Here is a 23,937-nt window from a genome sequence, read left to right on the forward strand (position 1 = left end):
TACTCACATCATCCACACTGTGTGTGTTTGTGTTCACCGTGTCTCTCTACTGTCTGTGAGTGTCTTACTCACATCATCCACACTGTGTGTGTTTGTGTTCACCGTGTCTCTCTACTGTCTGTGAGTGTCTTACTCACATCATCCACACTGTGTGTGTCTGTGTTCACCGTGTCTCTCTACTGTCTGTGAGTGTCTTACTCACATCATCCACACTGTGTGTGTTTGTGTTCACCGTGTCTCTCTACTGTCTGTGAGTGTCTTACTCACATCATCCACACTGTGTGTGTTTGTGTTCACCGTGTCTCTCTACTGTCTGTGAGTGTCTTACTCACATCATCCACACTGTGTGTGTTTGTGTTCACCGTGTCTCTCTACTGTCTGTGAGTGTCTTACTCACATCATCCACACTGTGTGTGTCTGTGTTCACCGTGTCTCTCTACTGTCTGTGAGTGTCTTACTCACATCATCCACACTGTGTGTGTTTGTGTTCACCGTGTCTCTCTACTGTCTGTGAGTGTCTTACTCACATCATCCACACTGTGTGTGTTTGTGTTCACCGTGTCTCTCTACTGTCTGTGAGTGTCTTACTCACATCATCCACACTGTGTGTGTCTGTGTTCACCGTGTCTCTCTACTGTCTGTGAGTGTCTTACTCACATCATCCACACTGTGTGTGTTTGTGTTCACCGTGTCTCTCTACTGTCTGTGAGTGTCTTACTCACATCATCCACACTGTGTGTGTTTGTGTTCACCGTGTCTCTCTACTGTCTGTGAGTGTCTTACTCACATCATCCACACTGTGTGTGTCTGTGTTCACCGTGTCTCTCTACTGTCTGTGAGTGTCTTACTCACATCATCCACACTGTGTGTGTTTGTGTTCACCGTGTCTCTCTACTGTCTGTGAGTGTCTTACTCACATCATCCACACTGTGTGTGTTTGTGTTCACCGTGTCTCTCTACTGTCTGTGAGTGTCTTACTCACATCATCCACACTGTGTGTGTCTGTGTTCACCGTGTCTCTCTACTGTCTGTGAGTGTCTTACTCACATCATCCACACTGTGTGTGTCTGTGTTCACCGTGTCTCTCTACTGTCTGTGAGTGTCTTACTCACATCATCCACACTGTGTGTGTCTGTGTTCACCGTGTCTCTCTACTGTCTGTGAGTGTCTTACTCACATCATCCACACTGTGTGTCTGTGTTCACTGTGTCTCTCTACTGTCTGTCTTACTCACATCATCCATCATGTGTCCTGTCCTCCCAGACACCTCCATCAGTTACTGAGAGGCCCAATCATTTGGAATTGATTAAGTCCCCCCCCCTCCCCCCTCAGACAAGCCGTGTGAATACAAAGCAGCCCATATTAGGACTGTCCCATAATAAAGAGTGGTGAGAATGATTCCCGAGTCCCAGGATATAAGCTTCTGTAGGAAACGACAAAGGGAGGGAGATTAATCATACGTTTATCCTCCCCTCTCTCTCTCCCTCTCTCCCGTGTCTGTCCAGATCGCTCTCTCTCTCTCTCTGGCTAGTTGTGGCCAGGGATATGATGACGGGGTATATAGGTCTGTGTTAAACAAGGGGATGAGAGGAGAAGACGACCTGGTGGCATACCAAGGACGCACATCTGAAAGAGAGACAGGCAGAGAGACCGAGAAGGAGAGATCGAGGCAGAAAGAGAGAGACACAAAGCCTCTGCTCAAGAACGAGCAACTAAGGATCTATAAATAGGAGGACAGGAAGGAGAGAGAGAGAGAGAGGAGGGCAATTGGTGAGTAAGCTCTCTCTATCTTCCAGTATATCCTCCGCATGCCGTCCTCCTTCCCTTCCCCCCTCTCCCTCTCTCTCTCTCTCTCTCTCTCTCTCTCTCTCTCTCTCTCTCTCTCTCTCTCTCTCTCTCTCTCTCTCTCTCTCTCTCTCTCTCTCTCTCTCTCTCTCTCCCTCTCTCTCTCTCTCTCTCTCTCTCTCTCTCTCTCTCATTTACTTCTACCTGTCAATGTTGTTCATCCACTCCCTATCATCCTACCCTCTGGGTTTTTACCTCATTCTACAATCCATCACGCTCACCTTCCCTGTCCCACCTTCCTTACTATGTCTTCACTCTATTCCTCACTCTGTGCTTTTCCACCTTCCTTTCCTCTTCTCCTACATTCCTTTCCCCCCTGATTCTCTCTCCACGCGTGTGTGTGTATCCGTGCGTGTGATTGGTATGCATGTGTGCATCTGTGTGTTGGTGTGCGATTCGCGTGTGCGCATGTGTGTCTACATGTGTACTCTGTGTGTGTGTGTGACCTGTGTGTGTGTGTGACCTGTGTGTGTGTGTGACCTGGCGGCTCCCTGGTGGGAGAGGGGAGGTGACGTGACACCTGGAAGCAGGCTGACAGCCTGGAGGAGCGAGACGCCGCTTTGCCGCTTTCATCCCTGACATGTTTCAACCTCCTCCTCCAACCTCACACACTGGTCGCCACATTTAGACACGCTCACACACAAAGACATATCCACCCCCCTCCACACACACACACACACACACAGATAGACATGTCAACACCCATCCCTAGGTAAACATGGTCAGATGGTTACTATAGCCTTGGTGTGACCACACAGCTCCTTGCCTTCCGGCCAAGGTCTTCCAGACTGCCCTCCCACACCCAGGATACTGCCCTCCCACATCCAGGATACTGCCCTCCCACACCCAGGATACTGCCCTCCCACATCCAGGATACTGCCCTCCCACACCCAGGACTACTGCCCTCCCACACCCAGGACTACTGCCCTCCCACACCCAGGATTCTGCCCTCCCACATCCAGGAGTACTGCCCTCCCACATCCAGGAGTACTGCCCTCCCACATCCAGGGTACTGCCCTCCCACATCCAGGATACTGCCCTCCCACACCCAGGACTACTGCCCTCCCACACCCAGGACTACTGCCCTCCCACACCCAGGATTCTGCCCTCCCACATCCAGGAGTACTGCCCTCCCACATCCAGGGTACTGCCCTCCCACATCCAGGAGTACTACCCTCCCACACCCAGGATACTGCCCTCCCACACCCAGGATACTGCCCTCCCAAATCCAGGAGTACTGCCCTCCCACATCCAGGATACTGCCCTCCCACATCCAGGATACTGCCCTCCCACACCCAGGATACTGCCCTCCCACACCCAGGATACTGCCCTCCCACATCCAGGACTACTGCCCTCCCACACCCAGGATTCTGCCCTCCCACATCCAGGAGTACTGCCCTCCCAAATCCAGGATACTGCCCTCCCACACCCAGGATACTGCCCTCCCACATCCAGGACTACTGCCCTCCCACACCCAGGATTCTGCCCTCCCACATCCAGGAGTACTGCCCTCCCACATCCAGGGTACTGCCCTCCCAAATCCAGGATACTGCCCTCCCACACCCAGGATACTGCCCTCCCACACCCAGGAGTACTGCCCTCCCACAGCCAGGAGTACTGCCCTCCCACACCCAGGATACTGCCCTCCCACACCTAGGATACTGCCCTCCCACACCCAGGATACTGCCCTCCCACACCCAGGATACTGCCCTCCCACATCCAGGACTACTGCCCTCCCACACCCAGGATTCTGCCCTCCCACACCCAGGATACTGCCCTCCCACACCCAGGATACTGCCCTCCCACACCCAGGATACTTCCCTCCCACACCCAGGATACTTCCCTCCCACACCCAGGATACTTCCCTCCCACACCCAGGATACTGCCCTCCCACATCCAGGAGTACTGCCCTCCCACACCCAGGATACTGCCCTCCCACACCCAGGATACTGCCCTCCCACACCCAGGATACTTCCCTCCCACACCCAGGATACTGCCCTCCCACACCCAGGAGTACTGCCCTCCCACAGCCAGGGGTACATCCTCCAGACACAGCCCGCGGCCGCGCCACACAAACATGTCAGACCCGGTGATAAAACATCCCTGTGTTTGGCATGTCTGACTCTGCGCTGTCTGGGAGCGATTAATCCGGTACTTTACTACTGTCAACATGCTAGGGTTTCAAACGCCCTGTGATCCTAAACAAACTGTCACATGTGGTTTCTGCCGATGGGAGAGGTAATGTGTTTCGGGAGGGAAAACGTCATTTCTTAGACGCACTGGATGTTCCATTGGCTGATAAGCTGTTTAATGTGACATCATTAGATTTACAACCAAACCCCCCCCCCCCAAACAATCGTTAAGGTCATGGCTTATCGGAGCTCTCCAAAGCTTTGGCATCTCTTATTGTGCATAATCTCCTTCTTTTCTCTTCTCTTCATCCTCTACCCCTCCAGCCCTGGAGGCCTTGGGAAGTGACTTAATAGCACACACACACACACACACACACAGACACACACACACACTCCCCGCACACTGCCACACCTAGTAACACAACACTGCAGGAACACTGCCCTTACTACATCACTAATGTTCCAGAGCCCTGAGGCAGTGCTGCTCTGTCACGTTGACAAAATGGCTGCTGCCTTTAGTTTAGCACCAGACAGGATGATCTGGTGCGTTGCTCCTTTGTTGGGGGGAGTTATTTCCCCCCCGATATGAATGCAGCGCAAGACTGGATCTGACATCGCGAAACATTCCCCCGCTTCCATCGTACCGTAAACACACACCAACCAAGCCCTCCTCGGTTGAGCAAGGGGCAGAGATGCGGAGGGGGAAGTTGGGTGTGTGTGTGTGTGGGGGGAGGGGTTGTGAGGGAGGGACACATGAAAGTTATGGTTCAATTAGGCGGAGGGTAAAAATAATCTAATCCATAAATTAGCTAAAAGTCAATTAGGACAAGTTGCCAATTAAGGACAAATGTGTGACTTGAGGGCAAGTGTATAACAGGCAGCAGGAGCAGCTCCATGCTGGGAGCAGGACTGTGTCCTTGCTTGTTTACGTGGTGCCAGGCTGAGGCAGAGCAGGGGCCGTGTGTCTGCTACAGAATTACCCACACTCACGCAACCTGCTGAGGCCCACCTAGGGCCCTGTCTGGCTGGCTGGCTGGCTGACTGTCTGTCTGTTCTGAGTAGATCCTCTGACTGGGTTGCGTGTCTAAATGTGTGTGTGTGCTGGGGGGTGAGAGAGACAGGTGTTGGAAGGAGTTTGTGGGGCAGAATGAGCGATTGTGATCTGACTAAATGCTCAGCAGAGCTGAGCTCTGGAGGGGGGGAGTTACCCAGGCTTGTCTGCTCTGTGTGGAAGAGCAGTCCAACTAGCTCCGTGATCCTGAGCAGTGAGCTCACACATCCTGCTGAAACAGCAGCTCCCCACACTGCTGGGGGGGAACCTGGAACAGCATGCTTTACCCTGAGCCTCTCTAACACCAGGGGGCTTAACAGAGGAGCCCATCTCCTGGTCTCTCCTGTGATCTTGTACCTGGTGACCTGACCTCTCTGGGACCCTTGACCCCCTGTCCCTCCTCACCTCAGCCTGTGGTGACCCTTGTCCCCTGTCCCTCCTCACCTCAGCCTGTGGTGACCCTTGACCTCTGTCCCTCCTCACCTCAGCCTGTGGTGACCATTGACCCCTGTCCCTCCTCACCTCAGCCTGTGGTGACCCTTGACCCCTGTCCCTCCTCACCTCAGCCTGTGGTGACCCTTGTCCTTGTACGGGGTGATGTCCAGGACCGTCTCCTCCCAGGTCTTAGTAATGCTCTCCAGGCCCTGGAAAATACCAGAATAACAACGTTCACAACCACACGCGCACCTCACCTCACATGCAAATTCCAGAACAAGGGTGTGTGTGTGTGTAATGTGTGTGTAATGTGTGTGTGTGTAATGTGTGTGAGTGTGTGTCGAGGGAGCAGGGGAATTAGCGGCCTGAGCAGGCGAGCAGACAGCTCTCCTACAGACGTGAAACCATTGATGTTGGCACCTCACGGAGCGGCGCTCACTCACATCACACAGCTGAACCTTCCAGAAATAAGCATGATGATGAACAAGGCATGCAACCAGATATATATATATATACACACACGTTCTTCTTTTCCTCGCTCCTTTTCCTTTCTCCACCACTTTTTCTCATGACTTCTAAGTGAACTGTGTCAGGGGTTGTGGGGGGGGGGGCAAAGGGGGTGGCTGTGGGTGTTCACACACTCTGTGTTGATGTAACCTCTGTTGGTGCTGAACACTGAGGTGGGGGTGGGGCAAGAGAGAGAGAGAGAGAGAGAGAGAGAGAGAGAGAGAGAGACAGAGAGACAGAGAGAGAGAGAGAGAGAGAGAGAGAGAGAGAGAGAGAGAGACAGAGAGGACTCAGAGTGTCTGACAGTCCGACAGGTCTGGGCCCCCAGGACAGCAGCGAGGCCCCCGGTCTGATCTGATGTGGAGGATATCAAGCCCTGCTCAGGCTCAGTCTCCCCCGGCGCTCAGCTGCCAGAGCTGGACCCACCCAGGGGAGACCCGCGGTGATGAGCTGCAGCCACAGCGCTAATGCTAGCACCACTAACGGCTAGACAGCAACCTAACCTCTCACATTATGATCGCTGCAGCTTGCTGGATAATTAACCCCCATTGCTGCTCTTGCTAGCTAGGTACTTAACCCCTCCGGTACTTCTGCTCTAGCTAGTCGGCTAGCTACTTGACCTTACCAGGGCTGCATCTAGCTCTGTACCTGGGGCTATTAGCGCACAGAGACCTTTGCACCTGTGAGCCATTTATCACTGTAGACCCACACTGCCCACCAGGAGGCTTTCATAAGCTGTGAGCACACATGAAGGCGGGCCCCGGGTCCCAGAGGAGACCAGGGTGAACACTTTGGAGGGCCCTGAAAGGAAATACACTCTGAACTATGAACCCAGAGAGAAAATAGAAAAGATTGAATGACTGACGCCCCAGGGATATATATGTGGAGAGAGGTGGAGAGATGATGAAGTCAGTGGTACATGTTGGGGTAGACAGAGAGAAAAGGATAGAGAGGGCGGGGGGGGGGGGGGGGGGGAAAGAGAGAAGGCACGAACGAGAGAAACAGGACTGAAATAAACGAGGAGAAAAAGAAAGAAGAAGAGACACGGGTAGAAAGAGAGCGACAGAGAGTCTGGCAGTAGACAGCAGAGCATCGAAAGGCTCTACACAGGGAGATAGGTGTGTTTGTCAGCAAGGCAGAGAGCACAGCCCCCCCCCCCCCCCCCCTCCCCCCACAGGGCTGACCTGCTCTATGGAGAGCTCCTTGCTGGCCGCTCCAGAGATCTCGGCTATGCGCTCAGCGTGCTGGTCCATCCCCAGCGCCACGATCTTCTCCAGGGTGAAGTCTGGACTGGTGTGGTCGAACGACCGCTGCAGCTCGTGCCTGATCTGCTCCCAGTGTCTGGTGGCACACACACACACACACGCATCAGGTTAGAAAGGTAAAGGAGGAAGGACAGAGAGGAAGAGGGAGCTGAGTGGAGTTTCCAGGTGAGGAGATCCAGGTCCTTCAATCCATCTCATTCCAGGGTTGTCCCTCCCAGCACAGTGGGAGCTTCAGGCGGGAGACAGCGACACGTGGGCTGACTGGTGCACGTCTGGTGAAGTGTCTCTTCCAAGTGGGTCATTACCACCTCACCCTGACGAGCCTGACTGACAGCTGACAGGAGGAGACGGAGGAGGAGGAGAGGAGATGGAGGAGGGAGGGTATCTGTGCCCCACCATCCCTCTGGCGTTTTTCCTGGTGTTTAATCACAGTCTCTCACGGGGAAACTCCTCCCCAGGTGCCTCCGTGACTCTTGACTTCAAACGCACACCCGTGAACCCTCCCCTCCCCCCCTCCTCCTCCTCCCCCTTCCCCCCTCCTCCCCCCACCCCCCTGCGGTGTTCTGCAGAGTCTCGCTGTGCACCCCCCGGGGATGAGTCCACGCTGTTACACGCTCCCCCCCCCCCCCCCCCCCACACACACATCCTGTCGCAGCCTCCCCTCCCATCGCTCAACGTCAGGTGTGAGGCTGATGTTTATGGTGTGATGTTGTCCCTGGGCGGGCGAGGCCGCGACAGCTTGGGAGAGATCTTTCAGAGGGTTACATCACCGACGATTAGCCCCCGTCGGTCTGTCGTATCGTAGACACGTATCCACACTGACTCTGGGCCCTGTGTCAAAACAAGCACCCTGGAGGAGGGAGCTGGACAGGCCAGGGGTTCTGACAACGCCAGGTCCAATCTGGAGGGGGGTTCTGACAGAACCACGACAACGATAGAACCCCCTAGAACACTGCTTTGAATAGGAAATGATTTGTCTGGGGGAGGGGGGCTTGCAGTTGGAGGACTTGTGTATTATTACAGACACGAGAAGAGAGAGACAGAGAAGGGAGAGAGAGTGAGAGAGAGAGTTGAGGGCCGACATTCCTCTTGGCCGGGTCTGGCGCCAGGCCTGCTCTCTTCCCACTTCCAAGACAGAGAGACAGAGAGACAGGGCCAGGCCTGGGGAGACGGGGCCAGGCCTGGGGAGGGATGGGGGAGGAGGGGGGGTCCACTGGGACCTGATCGTATAGACACTGCCGTCTGACAAGGGGAAATTACATAGTGTATTAAAGAGGGGGAAATTAGACATATAAGGAAGGAAAACCTCAGGAGTGCACATGCTGTTGAAGACCTTGGGAGAAGTACACTGTAAAGAAACATTGATGGGGAAGATGAATTTACGGTTTTAAAGTCCTTTAACAGACCTTCACCTCTCAACCGAGTACTCTGCAGCAGAGCTGCATACAGGGCTGGAGATGATGAATTGGGAGGAGAATTTCATCCATTACGAGTGAGGTTGAATGGTAGGTGAGAAGGACACTAGTCTTTCTCCCGTGCCACAGAGTAGGATATGTGAACTTCTTGAGTATGCTCTGTTGCAACTTTGTTATAGGAGGACAGTCCCCTCCTTCCTCCCCCTCCCCCTCCCCCTCCCCCTCCCCCCTCCCCCTCCCTCCCCCTCCCCCTCTCTCTCTCTCTCTCTCTCTCTCTCTCTCTCTCTCTCTCTCTCTCTCTCTCTCTCTCTCTCTCTCTCTCTCTCTCTCTCTCTCTCTCTCTCTCTCCTACCTGTCTCTTATGGCAGGGTTCTTCAGGTCTGAGATGAGAGGGATGGTCCTCTTGAACTGGTCGATCCTGTTCTTGGAGAACTCCACAATCTCCCACTGTCTATCCTGCAGACCACACACACACACACACACGCACACCCCACACCACAGCTATTTACACACTAGCTACGTAGGGACAGTCCAAGCCTGCGTACCAACTGAACATCATACATTGTTAAGGAATCTGCTAACACGTACATTATACTAATGGGAGAGTAAAGCTGTTAATCACCCCTGTGGAGGACAAACCCTGTTATTGCACACGACTCGCACATCGAACATAGGATATGAATATGCATATTTCAGACAGCCTTTATATAGGTTTTGATGTTGAATATTTGATTTCTTCATAAATAGATATTGTTTATGAGAAACGCTCACACTATGATTTATTGATTTAGGCAGTGTGGGGCAGAGGACTATGTCCCAGTGTCCCTCTCCTTATCCAGCAGGGTAACACATGCTGAGTAAACACAGCACAGCGCAGACCTTGAGCTCTCTGCTGAGCTTGTGCAGCTTCTTGAACATGGTCTGGGCCGTGTTCTCCATGTGCTCCGTCTGCAGGCTGCAGAACTGGCCGGCCTTCCACTCGTCCCAGTGGGAGTCCCACTGCTGGCTGATCTCCCATACCTGCTGCAGGTGGTCCAGGTCCTGGAGGAGCACACACACACACACACGCACACACACACACACACGCGTATACACACCATCAGATATCAGGTGGATCTGAGCCCATACACTGTAGTCTGTGGGAGCATTCCTGGCGGTCTAAATAACAAGAAGAACCTCAGCAGGTAGAGGAGGAGGTGTCACAGTAGGTTTGGGAAGACACAACCTTTCATGTCTGCATCAACACTTCCTGTCTGTATGTCAAAGGTGGAAGCAACATCAAAAACACGTTGTTCACCCCTAGATGTGAGACCACAAGCTGATGAAGACAAAGGTAGAGAAAAGGAGAAGAGAAGGGCAGGCAGGCATCCTGGAGTCTCTGTGTGTGTGTGTGTGTGTGTGTGTGTGTGTGTGTGTGTGTGTGTGGGGCAACGGGCAGACCTTCTCCAGGGTCTGGACGTCCTTGGAGAGTGGCTGCTCTATCTTGAAGATGCTGAGGCCGTGGCGGATAGTTCCCTCCTCCTCCTTCAACAGCTCCAGCTGGGCCCTCAGAGCAGACACCTGCTCCAGGGCTGACTCACAGGACCCCGCGCTGCCAAACGGACCTACACACACACGCACACGCACACACAGTGCACGCATGAACACACAGAGACACCCACAGCACATTCGCATGACTAACTATCGCCGGAGAGAGTTCATAGCACCAACATACAGATAAGTAAACACGGTACACACACACACACACACACACAGAGCTGCTCATGCACGCGTGGTAATGTGACGAGGTGGAAGGTATAAAGCATCAAGGGGAGCAGGTCAGGTTTCAGAGTGGAGGCGCGGGGAGAACAGAGCAGCGATGGTTATCTCTGATGTTTGGTTTCATACGGTGCAGGGGGTCACCGAGGTGTTCCTCCCTCTGGGTCATTAAGGTTGTTTCACAGCTGGACCGGAGAGGTCGGAGGTCAACCCGCCCTGAGGGAGGAGGGGGGGGGGGAGGAGGGGGAGAGGGAGGGGGTGATGAAGAGTAGGAGCCAAGGGAGGAAAGTGTGAGCAAGGGAGGAGTGTGAGAGAGGGTGTTTATGTGTGCAAGAGAGAGAGAGAGAGCAATGGAGAAAGAGGGAGACAGAGTAACAAAGAGGTAGACGCAGAGATAGACAAAGAAAGAGAAATAGACAGACAGAGAGAGAGAAAGAGAGAGCTAGAAAGAGAGAAAGCTAGAGAGGGAGAGCTAGATAGGAAGAGCTAGAGGGAGAGAGAAAGTGCTTGAGAGAGAGAGAGAGAGAGAGAGAGAGAGAGGGAGAGAGAGCGCTTGAGAGAGAGAGAGAGAGAGAGAGAGAGAGAGAGAGAGAGAGAGTGAGTGAGAGAGAGAGAGAGAGAGAGAGAGCGAGTGAGAGGCAGACAGACCCAGTAGAGAGGTGTGAGACCCTCCTCTTAATCTGGGGATATGAGAGTGTTGTCTGGGGACTAGGCCTCTCCAGCCTCCCCACAAAGACAAGGGGCTCCCACGACCAGGCCTGCTCCGTCACTTGTCAGCTTTGATTTACGAGACACTTGATCTTCAGACCCCCTCCACCTCCACCCCCACCCCCCCCTCCCCTCTCCTCCATCTCCTGACAGGCCGGGCAGCACACTCCGCAAATCCGTCCTGGTCTCCGCTGAACACACACGGACCACCCCCAGATCTGGTGTGTGAGTCTGTGTGTGGATTCTGGTGTACTTATGACACCCTCCCTCTTTCCCTCTTTCCCTCCCTCCCTCCCTCCCTCCCTCCCTCCCTCCCTCCCTCCCTCCTCCACAGTCCACCCCCCTCTCTTATCTGCTTTCAATTAGAGCCCTTGGCTGGACTGGCCGGTTCCCTCTGCTCTCTCGCTGTAGTTGTGTCGATGTGGCCGGGGTCCTAACCAGGGGAAGCATGGAAAACACTCTGCATAGCGGAGTCTGGCTCCACTACATACCACTGGAGGAGGATTCCTACCACACTGTCTGGGACAACCTGGTGGACTTCATTAGGTGACAGACAGAGAGAGAGACAGAGAGAGAGAGAGAGAGAGAGAGAGAGAGTCTGCGTGTGCCAAAGAGAGACGTCTATCTGTTGAGACAGTCTCTGTTAGAGCATTAGACGGGTCTATCTCCTGCGCTGTGTGCCCTTCACAGCAGAGAAGGGGTTGTGTCTGACTCTGACCCAAATGATGGGCTATTACAAAGAGAGAGAGAGACAGAGAGAGAAAGAGAGAGAGAGAGAGACAGAGAGAGAAAGAGGTGTTCTATGGTGAATACTAATGTTAGGAAACACAAAGCTGTCTCCGGGACTCATTAACTTGGCAGTCAGCAGCCATTGTTTCGCACAACGTTACAAACATTCCTCGTGTCTTCAACCAGGCTGTGCTCGAATGCCCATAGCACCTTCAAGGAGCCTGGAGTAGAGGACTCTATAGAGGAGAAAGAGGTGTGTGTGTTTGTGTGTGTGTGTGTGTGTAAGCATGGGGGAACTTCATGGAAGTTGACAAACCCATCTGTTCTTTCTAACGTGCTGTAACTTTGTCACAGCATGAGACAGGAGTCTGTTGAAAGTGTTGAAACTCTGGATTCAGCTCTGGTGAGAGAGAGAGACAGAGAGGGAGAGAGAGAGAGAGAGAGAGAGGGGGGGGAGGAGAGAGAGAAAGAGAGAGAGAAGATAGGGAGGAGAGAGGGAGGAGAGACAGCAGGAGAGGGAACGAGGGAACGGAGTGAAATGATTAGAGGGAGGTAAAACAAAAGTAGGACGGAGGGTTGTCCTCTTTGATAGGTTTCAGTGCGACGCGTCTTTGTTCTGCGGGACGATGTGTTGGGTGTGTGAGAGAGGAGGGGGGGTGTGCGTGTGTTGTTTGTGTGTTGTTTCAGCCAATTTCAATCAGATTTTTAATGGAAACAGAGTAAACAAAAGGATGGGCCTGCTAACAGCACAGTGCATGATGATGTGTCACAGTAAACACTTGGGGGGGGGGGGGGGACAATCAGAGAGAACAACAATAGAGAACGAAGAGACAGAGGAAGAGAGGCAGTATGGGGGGATGGAGCGGGAGGAAGAATGAAGGGAAGGGAGGGATGGGAATGCGTGGAGGAAGAGAGGATAGAGGAACGTAGAGAGAGAGAGGGGGAGGGAGGGAGGGAGGGAGGGAGGGAGGGAGGGAGGGAGGGAGGGAGGGAGGGAGGGAGGGAGGGAGGGAGGGAGGGAGGGAGGGAGGGAGGGAGGGAGGGAGGAGTGGTCTTGTTGTAAGTATTGCTGAGAAGCAGGTGAAGGAGACGGGCTACTGGGCTGGATGAGAGACGCATAATTGGTTGTGATGTTCCTGTGATGTGCACGACTCTCCGCACACACAAAGAAGTGGAGGGAGAACACACACACCACAGACCAGGAATGGGGGAGAGAGACACAGAGAGAGAGAGAGAGAGAGACAGAGAGAGAGAGAGAGAGACAGAGAGAGACAGAGAGAGACAGAGAGAGAGAGAGAGAGGGGGGGAGGGAGGGAGAGAGACAGCGACCGATAAAGAGAGTGACAGAGAGAAAGAGACAGAGAGAGGAGTGCTGCTGTGAGGGCAGGGTGGTGTTCTCTCTCCTGCAAGGCTGGGCCCCCCAGAGGGCAGGCTGTGGCCCCGCACCATGTCAGACATGCACACACACACACACAACCACTGAGTCATCCTGCCCTGACAATCAGGGGGTCACACACCAGCTGTGTGTGTGTATTAGCACACAGCCTGTATCACGCGTGCCCACTCCTCAAAGCCATACTGCTCACTCACACTTCCCCTCACCACCTGTCACTCCAGCCTGCGCTGAGAGGAAACACTAGGTGACTCCAGCCTTGGAGGTATTGATCAAGTCAAGGTCATCTTCTGATCACACATATTGATTGGTGATCCATCAGGTGTCGTAAGTGCAGAGCTAGATCAAAACAGTGCATCTTCAAGCAGGGTTGGATAAAAACTATATATATATATATATATATATATATATATATATACATATATATATATATATATATATATATATATATATATATATATATATATATATATATATATACATATATAGTGTGGATAAAGGTGAAGTCTGTGTGTGTGTGTGTGTGTGTGTGGTGTGTGTGTGTGACCTGAGGTGGTGAAGTCCTGGATGCTGGTGTGCATCTTCTTCTTGAAGTCCTCAGCAGAATAGATCAGGCCGCTCTTGAACTTGTCCTTGTTCTTCTTCAGCATGACGTCGCTGTCGATCACCACCTGCTGGAACCACAGCCACTCCCCGTTCAGAGCCTCCAGCATCTCCTGCACCTGGGGGGGGGGGGGGGTGTTAGAGGCCTGTGTGTGTGTGTGTAGGACAGGCCGAGTGTTAGAGGCCTGTGTGTGTGTGTAGGACAGGACGAGTGTTAGAGGCCTGTGTGTGTGTGTGTGTAGGACAGGACGAGTGTTAGAGGCCTGTGTGTGTGTGTGTGTAGGACAGGACGAGTGTTAGAGGCCTGTGTGTGTGTGTGTGTAGGACAGGACGAGTGTTAGAGGCCTGTGTGTGTCTGTGTGCGAGACCCTCACAGGCTGTTCCACGGTGACCTCGTACTTCTCCAGGATGGTGAACTGCTCGTGGATGGGGGGGATCTGAGCCTGGATCCTGCCCAGGTCTGACTGCAGGCTCTCCAGCAGCTTCAGACTCTCACCCAGCTCCACCAGGGTCTGAGGAGGCTGGCTCAACCTGCACACACACACACACACATTAGTAGAGTAAAAGCTGGGAGTGTACACTGTGTGTCACCTCCACACACCCAGACCCCTCCACACACCCAGACCCCTCCACACACCCAGACCCCTCCACACACCCAGACCCCTCCACACACCCAGACCCCTCCACACACCCAGACCCCTCCACACAGCCAGACCCCTCCACACACCCAGACCCCTCCACACACCCAGACCCCTCCACACACCCAGACCCCTCCACACACCCAGACCCCTCCACACACCCAGACACCCCCCCTCTCTCCCTCACCTGTGGGCGTTGTCCTGCAGGAAGGCGTGCAGCTCTCGGAGGCGGGTGCCGGCCATGAGACTGAGCAGCTGGGTGAACTTGCCCTGCCACTCGTTACAGTGCTGCACCAGGGAGAACTTGAGGGGGGCGCAGTCCAGCAGCACAAACTGGACACTCAGCACCGTCTCCTCCTTCTGGACGTTGTTGGCCACCTCTGTGTACCTGGGGGGAGGGAGGGAGAGGGGGAGATGGGGGAGAGAGAGAGAGAGAGAGAGGGAGAGACGGAGAGAGGGAGGGAGGGAAACACGGAGAGAGATGGAGAAAAAGATAGAGACAGTTCGGCGACGGAAAGAAAAAGTCAAAGAAAAAAAAAAGGAAGAAAGAAAAAAGGGATTGGACAGAGTGATGAATGTGTATGAGATGTAGCAGCCATGTATTGGGTACCTAATATTGGGTATTAGTGCAGCTGTGTGCAGCTAAGTCAAATAGTAAATACACACAGAGGCATCAACAGAAATCAGATACAACACACAGGCAGTCTGACATGCCGGCTAGCTCTATCGATGAGGCGGGGCGGACAAACAGCTCAGACAGGTCGGCGTGTGTAAACACACACTCATCAACACACACACACACACACTCAGTGTTGACACACTTCACTGATCTACATATCGCAGCTTCAGACAAATCCATAAGACAATAATGCACCCGGCCCGCTGACACTGAGCACACGCACGCTCTCCAGGCTGGGAGTGGATCTATACTGTGTGACGAGCAGAGGTCAGGACCAGACAGGCTCGCCCCTACACTACCCTGTCATTACTCCTTTCCCTCTCCCCTCTTCCTCCCCCACCACTCTTCTCATCTCTCCATCTTCTCTTCACTTCCTATGATATTACTTCCTCATCCCTACGACTCACACCTCTCCTCCTTTCTCCCCCCCCCCCCTCTGTCTCCCCGCACAAGCATGTGTCCTTGTCACTGTGTGCCAATGTCGTGGTTTAGGGCAGCGGCGGGTGGTGTGTGTGGGTATGTGTGTGTGGGTGTGGGTATGTGTGTGTGTGGGTATGTGTGTGTGTGTGTCTAACCCCACCTGGCGATGTCGGCGTCGAAGGAGGACACGGGGGGGTTGAGGCGCTGGTAGCGGCGTATGAAGGGGTCCTTGTTGATCTCCCAGATCTCCCGGTGCTTGTCCCAGGTCTTCAGGTAGGCCTGCAGGTTGGCAGCGTTGGCCGTCATGCCCGCCGCCACCGCCGCCTGGATCTTCCCTATCTCCTCATCCTGCTCTGGAGGGGTGAGGAGGGGGAGGAGAGGGAGGGAGAGGGAGGGAGAGGGAGGGGGGGAAAGAGGAGGGGCCAATGGGCGGTGGAGTAGAGAGGGGAGGCCAGGGGAGGAGAGAGGAGAAAGGAGGAGAGAGAGAGAACACAGTCATCACGGTCCTTCCTTCCTCCCCTGTTTCCTCTGCGGCTCCAGGATTCGGTGTTCCAGAGAGTATTGACCCGTCCCTCAGTAGGGCGTGGGCCTCCATACGGGCTCCATCCGCCTCCTCCTCTCCTCAGACGCTCTGCCAGTCATCTGATATTCCCTAACAGGCACTTAGGCTGGTCAGAGGAAGTCATGAGTGAACACACTCCAGCCAGCCCAGCATGCATCACTGAGGCCCCCCCCCCCCGGGTGTTGTGGAGCTCCTGGTAGGGTGGAGATGGAGGGAGAGCCACCTGGCCTGGCCTGGCCTCCTCCTCCTCCATCTCCTCTGTTTCATTAGAGCCAAACGCTTGGAGCTCAGCTGGTCCCCACAGACCCCTCAGCTGTCAGTCAAGACTCTCGCTCCTTCACACACACACACACACACACACACACAGACTCACTCACACACGAGGGCACATACACTCAAATACAGAAGTTCATTTACAGCACACTCACACACACACACACACACTCCCTCACATACACAGCTGATTGACGGGAAGGGATGTTAAAATGGGCAGATGGCTGTCTGAGTGAGGAGCAGGGGAAGATGAAGGAGAGGAGAAAAATGGAGGGATGTGAAAGTCTGGGCTGGGATAAGGATGAAGGGAGAGGTGGGGTCAAGGAGGGCATGGGATGAATGTATTAGAGGGTCAAAGAACAAAGGAGAGAGGAGAGGAGAGGGATGAGCGAGAGGGGAGAGATGGACTGGGAGAACAAATGGAGGGGTTAGGGGGAAAGAGAGAGGGGGGAGGAGGTGGAAATGAGGTATGGGAGGAAGAGGAGAAGGAAGAGGAGGAGAACGTGGACAGAAGGGCAAAATACATTGAAGATGAGGGGAGGAGCGAAGAGAGGAGTGTGCGGAAGGGAGTAAGAAGGAAGGGAGGAGGAAGAGGAGGAAGAGAGCTTTGTTCCAACCGATGATGCTGTGCACAGGCTTCTTCTGTGAGCGTTTGCGGGTCAGGAGGTCAGGGAGGCGTTTGAACACAGAGATGGTGCTGATGAGCTGGGAGCTGATGTTGTTCACTATCTGAGCCAGCTTCTGCAGTGTGGGGGAGAACTCCACCTGCACACACACACACACACACACAAATGAACATAGCATATTACTAGTGGCGTTAACAATAACCCTAATTTCTATCAATGGTTCCAGCCTTCAGGCAAAAACTAGCAAAGACCAATTTCTTATCTTCCTAATATACCGTTTTTCAGGCTTACAAACTAAAGCCCAGCTCACACACAAACACACACACAGAAACACAAATACACAGAAACACACACACAGGGAAAGACACACACAAAAACACACTCCACCCCAACTGGATGAACAGTTCTTTTAGGCTGTAAATCCCTGTGTTTCCAGTGTAAAGTGATGTGTGGTTGTGAGGGCGGTCCTGTGTGCAGGTCGTGTGAGGCTGCAGGGTGAGCAGCTCCAGACTGCAGCCCTGCACCAGCAACATGCTCCCTGCATAAGGCCTGACTCACACGGCACTCCTGGTTCATACACACCAGAGAGCCCTGGATCTCAGGGCTGGAACGGCTTCATGTGGAGAGGACTGTGTGTGGGTGTGTGTGTGTGTGTGTGTGTGAGAGAGAGAGTGTGTGTGTGTGTGTGTGTGTGGGTGTGTGTGAGAGAGAGAGTGTGTGTGTGTGTGTGTGTGTGCGTGGGTGTGTGTGTGTGTGTGTGTGTGTGTGTGTGTGTGGTGTGTGTGTGTGTGTGTGTGTGTGTGTGTGAGAGAGAGAGTGTGTGTGTGTGTGTGTGTGTGTGTGTGGGTGTGTGTGAGAGAGAGAGTGTGTGTGTGTGTGTGTGGGTGTGTGTGTGTGTGTGTGTGTGGGTGTGAGAGAGAGAGTGTGTGTGTGTGTGTGTGTGTGGGTGTGTGTGTGTGTGTGTGTGTGTGTGTGAGAGAGAGTGTGTGTGTGTTCTGTCTCTGTAGTACAAGGACAAATGCTGTTCCAGTCTATTATCCAGTGTTGTAAACAGAGAGGTGCTGACCTGCCTCACTGTGGATTTCATGTGACTCAGACCTTGACTTGGCTACAAAGTCACGGAGACACACTGGGAAAATGGATGACACTGCTGGTAAATATGACATTATTGTCTATTTGTGTGAGTTTCTTGTGTGTGTGTATCTTGTGTGTGTGTTTATGATGTACGTTGGTGCGTGTGTGTATCTAGTGTGTCTTGTGTGTGCATGTGTGTATCTTGCGTGTGTGTGTACCTTGTGTGTGTACCTTGTGTGTGTATCTTGTGTGTGTGTGTGCCCCACCTGTGAGGGGGCCCCTGGAGCCTCCTGCCTCAGCACCACCTGCACCCTGAAGAGGGGGTTGGGGGAGGTCTTGCTGTCCCCGTTGACGGCCTTGGAGAGCTCCTGCAGGGAGCCCTTGATGTTGTAGCGCAGCGCCTCCTCCACGATGCTGTCTATCTTCTCAGTGTAGGTCACCCAGTACTGCTGGACCTGGGGCGGGGAGAGAGGGAGAGAGAGGGAGGGAGATTGAGCAAGGGGGAAGGGAAGAGAAAGGGAGTGAGAGAGAAACAGAGAGAGGGAGGGAGAGAGAGAGAGAGAGAGAGAGAGAGAGAGAGAGAGAGAGAGAGAGAGAGAGAGAGAGAGAGAGAGTCCATAGAGTGAGGTAGAAAGGAAGTGAGCTACCGGCAGCACAACCGGATCTACTTATTGGATCTACTTCTAAGCTACTGTAAGCCCACTCACTCCCTTTTCCTTCACCAGGTTGGTGTTGGGCCCTTCTGTCTCCTACAGCCTAGCACAGTAGAGTACAGCATAAACACACCCAGACCTCCACCCCCCCCCCCCCCCCCCCACCCCACCCTCCCACACACACACCTCAGCCCCGTCTGTGCGGAAGGTCTCGTAGACGCGGGCCATGATGCTGACGATGTCCTGGTGAGCGGAGCGCAGCCTCTGGAGCTGGCTCTGCTGGTGGGCCAGCTGGTCGGCCTCAAACTCCAGGTCCCGGTACACCGTCTTCCCGTCCACACGCACCAGCAGCAGCTCGCTGATCTGCCCACAGTGTCGCTCTATGGCCAGGTTGGCCGCCTTGTACTCGTCCACTATCAACTGGATCTGAGGAGGGGGGGAGGGGGGGGAGAAGGGAGGATAAGCGAGGAGAGGAAAAGTAATAGAAGAGGGGGAAAAGTATGTCATGAACACAGCCCCCATGGGATTTGGCTATAAGGTTTAACAGTGGTGTCCCTTCCTTCCTGCCCGGCTCTGGAGATCACAGGAGAGCTCGTTTCATAGGAATCCTTCTCCTCCATCTTGACCCCCCCACCACCACAACCCCCCCCCCCCCCCCCCCTCCCTTCAGCGCCTCTCTGGTTTGAATTACAGACAGGCCTTATCCTGACAGCATCAGCCATATACATCCAAGAGTTTCCTATTCAATTTGTAGAAGCAAAGAGCTCTGCTCGTCGTCTCCCCCTCCCCCCCTCTCTCCTCTCTCTCTCTATCTGCTGGACCTCATTCATATGGAGAGTAATCCCACTCACTCAGAATTTCAGATCCGAGCTGGGATCTCCAGATTTGAGGGCTTTCATGGGGATAAGGTATGCCGTGCAGAATAAGCCGCAGAGAGAGTTTGATGAACTGGGAGGGTTCAGAGAAGGAGGATGAGGAGGGGGAAGGAGGGGATGTGTGTGTGTGTGTGTGGGGGGGGTTTGAGTGGGTTCAGATCTTCTCTGCTTCTTCCTTCCTCCCCTCTCCCCTCTCTTCACCAAGCTCTAGTAGAATAGTTCTCCTCAGTAGAATAGTTCTTCTCTTCATGTCTAGCTCTCTCGCTCCCTGCTTTTCTCTCTTCCTCGTGCACACCCTGCCTACTTCTCCCTCTCTTCATGTCTTTCCATACCTTTGCTCTTTCTCTAAACCTCTTCTCTCCGTCCTTCCCTCCCCCAGGCAGTGCCAGGTCCCTGATTTCAGGTCCCTGACTTTGGGTTCCTGACTTTGGGCTCGACAGATCTTGACATTGTGTTGATGCAGACCTGATCTTCAGTCCCTCGGGGGAGGGTGTGGTGGGGGCCGATGTTCCCAGTCAGCGCTCATTAGGCAGGCTAGCCCTGTAGCCCCTCTGACACCCCACTCCCCCCCCCGTCGCCGTCGCCGGGCGACACGTACCTGCGCCCGTCTGCACGCCACACTGGATCCTGTCATTACGCTGGAGCTGTGGCATCCTTAGGAACTCCCTGTCTGTGTCTGTATGCATGTGTCTGTCGGTGTGTACCTGTGTTTCTGTGTGTGTCTGTCTCTGTCTGTCTGTGTGTATCTGTGTGTATTTGTGTCTGTATGTATCTGTGTGTGTGTCTGTGTGTATCTGTGTCTGTGTGTGTATATCTGTGTGTGTATATCTGTGTGCATGTCTATGTCTCCTTCAATTGGTTTACGTCTCCATCATACGACGCCTCCTGTGTTCTAATGCAGTCCTATATGGACACTGAGCTGAAATGAAACGCAGCGGGAGGTCAACTTATACTGTCGGGTAGAGTATCTCTCTCTCTCCCTTACACACACACACACACACACACACACACACACACACACACACACACACACACACACACACAACTCTCTTAATCCCCACAGAGACGATTCAGCTGTGTGGGTGGATAGCAATATTGCAGCCATCATCAGACTAGTGTGGATTGGTCCTGAGCAGGTTGTCAAACATGGACCTGGGCCATGATGTGTTGTCTGGTTCTGCTGGGTCAGGCCCACACACACACACACACACACACACACATTCATGTGATGGAGAGGCTGATAGCAGAATAATGACAACTGCAGCCAGTGTGGTGGTATTGTTGCCTGTGTGTGTGTGTGTGTTGAGTGCAGACTGGGGCCATTTGTTCAAGCAGAGAGCCCTGCTCCACCACATCCTCTCCCTGTAGCTATGGAGTTACAGTTCCATCAGGCCCAGCTGGAATCAGGACCGCAGTAGTCAGGTCAAATATGGGGCTAAATCGGAGCCAAATTGGTCCAATTACAGTTTAGGGTAATATACTGCTTTGTAAGGATAATATGAATTGATACTTGGCTTCATAATGTCCCAGGAGAAGTGTTAATTATTGAGGCAAGCGTGTGAGAATGAGGGGTTGTAACAAATGAGTCGATTTTCCTTTGACCCTCTCGTCTCTCAGTTGAATCAACAGAGGAACTGTATTTCTGTCTCTGGACGTCCCTGTGTCCTCTGTCTGCCCTGGACTGCAGCTCCTGGGTCTGGAACAGTCTGTCTGCCCTGGACTGCAGCTCCTGGGTCTGGAACAGTCTGTCTGCCCTGGACTGCAGCTCCTGGGTCTGGAACAGTCTGTCTGCCCTGGACTGCAGCTCCTGGGTCTGGAACAGTCTGTCTGCCCTGGACTGCAGCTCCTGGGTCTGGAACAGTCTGTCTGCCCTGGACTGCAGCTCCTGGGTCTGGAACAGTCTGTCTGCCCTGGACTGCAGCTCCTGGGTCTGGAACAGTCTGTCTGCCCTGGACTGCAGCTCCTGGGTCTGGAACAGTCTGTTTGGCTGAGCCAGCATGACTCAGGGGCTCCACTGAGGAACTTGGGTTGATACCCAAAGCTCTACCTGATAAGTACACTGTAACCAGTACAACTTGTGGTCCCGACCTCGCTCTGTGAGGGGGCTGATGTAGAAACACACTTACAACCTGTGCTCCAGGCCTCTCTCTAATGTAAACCTGGACTACAGCCTGTGCTCCAGGCCTCTCTCTAATGTAAACCTGGACTACAGCCTGTGCTCCAGGCCTCTCTCTAATGTAAACCTGGACTACAGCCTGTGCTCCAGGCCTCTCTCTAATGTAAACCTGGACTACAGCCTGTGCTCCAGCTCCTTCTCTGTGTGAGTGGTGTGTGTCACCTTGCTGGCGTGGAGGCGGCAGTCGCTGATGAAGACGTTGGAGGCTCCTTTGGAGGACCAGAGCAGCTTGGAGAGGCCCGGCTGGATCTTCTTATCCAGGAAGCGAATCCGCTCCCGGAACAGACCCAGCTCGTCAGCAGACAGCGACGCGATGATCCTGACACACACGCACATACAAACACACACAGACAGAATAATGTGTGTGCGTTAGCGAGAGTCATCTGGAATACTGTACATCTCCAGGAAGTTTATTGTTCGTTTACCAAACACAACGTAAACAACAAGACATCTGTAAACACCGATGGCCTTTTTGTCTCTTCTGTGGGTGTGCGTGTGTGTGTGGGATCTCTCATCAACAGAACAAGTGTTTTTAGTCTAACAGGGAGTCCCTCCAGCAAACCCAGTGGTTCCTGCTGTGTGTGTGAAGCCTTGACCCCAGTCTGGGCCTCAGCCCCAGGTGGTGCTCCTGCAGCATTACAGCAGACAGGGCTGACTGCTAGCTGCCCTCCCTCCCCTCAGGCCACAGTGGTGTGTGTGTGTGTGTGTGTGTGCCCAGCCTCTCTGGGCCCTGGGCTGTGTGTGTGCACAGGCTTACTGTCCTGCCGCAGTGACCGGAGGTGCACTTTGCACCTGTGTGCGTTTTTATGCATGCGCATGTACTTCCTCTGTGTGTGTGTGTGTGTGTGTGTTTGTGTGTGCCTGTTTGAGGATGTGTGTTTATGTGTCTGCATGCATCTGAGACTGGGTGTGTTTGTGTCTGTGTGTATCTGTACGCCCTGGCCCTGTGTGTATCTCTATTCCCCCGTGTGTGCATGTGTATCTGTGTGTGTGTGTGATGTACTGTATCTGTGTGTGTGTGTGATGCACTGTATCTGTGTGTGTGATGTACTGTATCTGTGTGTGTGTGTGATGCACTGTATCTGTGTGTGTGTGTGTGAGACCTGTTGTAGTCCCGCACCACCAGCAGGACACTCTCCCTCATGGCCCGGAGGTCCTCTCTGCGCTGGTACACGTCAGATACGTAGTGGGGGATCTCAAACAGCAGGCGCTCCCAGTACTGGATCTCATTGAACATCTTCAGCAGGTTCCTGAGAGCACAGACAAGCAGCGCTGGTGATGAGGCAGCCTCCCCATGGGATGTGTGTGTGTGTTTGTGCCTGTGGATCTACACACATTCATGCTGTGTAGCGTGTTTGTGTGTGTGCGCGTGTTAAATTATTTTCATTGGCGTTCCACATTCATGCTGTACAGTGTGTTTTTTGTGTTGTCGGCAAGAATGATTTGCCGGAATGTCCTTGAGAATCTCCTGTATGTGTGCCTGCAAGAGTCCCCCCCACCTCCCCTCCCAGTAAATCTGTCCTGGTGATGTGTGTGTGTGTGTTTATGTGTGTGTGAGAGAACAAGAAGATCTGTGTATCCTGTAACAACCATGACCTTCCCAGTTTGTGAACATTAAGCACAGTTAACATAAACAACCTCGCGTGTATGAGAGTGTATCAGAGTCTGTCTGTGCGTGTGTGTGTGTAAGAGTCTGTGAGTGTGCGTGATCGTACAGTATGCCTGTGAGCCGTACAAAAGCATCTCCGTCCGTGTCTGAGAGTCTTTTCCTGCATTTCCAGCATGCAGCTGACATCCCTCCAGCGTAAGCGCGTGTGTGTATGCGGGTGTGTGTGTACGCGTGCGTGTCGGGGGTTAAAGCCGTACTTGTCGAAGTTGATGTCCAGCATGCCGGCCTTGTCCTTGCAGCGCGTCACCAGGGGCTGGTCCAGCCTCTTCAGACTGTGGCGGTCCAGACTCTGGCTCCACTCACCAAAGACCCTCCTCACCAGCTCGTCCAGGGTCTGCACCAGCTGGCCGTACGCCAGACGCACCTCCTCCCCGCTGCCCGTCTGGGTCATGAAGTGGGCGCGGTCCAGTACCTGGGGGGGGGGGGGGGAGGGTTTAGAGGAAGGCACGCT

General features: G+C 53.6%; 1 protein-coding gene across 2 annotated transcripts in view; it reads right to left on the minus strand.

Moving 5' to 3' along the window:
* Positions 1-23,937, minus strand: part of dnah2 (dynein, axonemal, heavy chain 2) — a 117,739-nt gene that overhangs the window by 70,216 nt on the left and 23,586 nt on the right. For both annotated transcript variants that reach the window (XM_084691874.1, XM_084691875.1), the window contains exons 14-28: positions 23,684-23,898; positions 22,921-23,067; positions 21,980-22,136; positions 18,953-19,192; positions 18,380-18,568; positions 17,031-17,178; positions 15,739-15,931; positions 14,667-14,867; positions 14,216-14,372; positions 13,786-13,960; positions 10,091-10,254; positions 9,530-9,691; positions 9,003-9,106; positions 7,155-7,311; positions 5,590-5,672 (exon numbers count right to left, since the gene is read on the minus strand). In XM_084691874.1, the coding sequence (XP_084548000.1) occupies positions 5,590-5,672; positions 7,155-7,311; positions 9,003-9,106; positions 9,530-9,691; positions 10,091-10,254; positions 13,786-13,960; positions 14,216-14,372; positions 14,667-14,867; positions 15,739-15,931; positions 17,031-17,178; positions 18,380-18,568; positions 18,953-19,192; positions 21,980-22,136; positions 22,921-23,067; positions 23,684-23,898 (2,492 nt within the window). The remainder of the gene's footprint in view (positions 1-5,589; positions 5,673-7,154; positions 7,312-9,002; positions 9,107-9,529; positions 9,692-10,090; positions 10,255-13,785; positions 13,961-14,215; positions 14,373-14,666; positions 14,868-15,738; positions 15,932-17,030; positions 17,179-18,379; positions 18,569-18,952; positions 19,193-21,979; positions 22,137-22,920; positions 23,068-23,683; positions 23,899-23,937) is intronic.

The sequence above is a fragment of the Hypomesus nipponensis genome, chromosome 25 (genome assembly GCF_054491055.1).
Source record: "Hypomesus nipponensis isolate SF chromosome 25, ASM5449105v1, whole genome shotgun sequence".
In the NCBI taxonomy this organism is placed as follows: Eukaryota; Metazoa; Chordata; class Actinopteri; order Osmeriformes; family Osmeridae; genus Hypomesus; species Hypomesus nipponensis.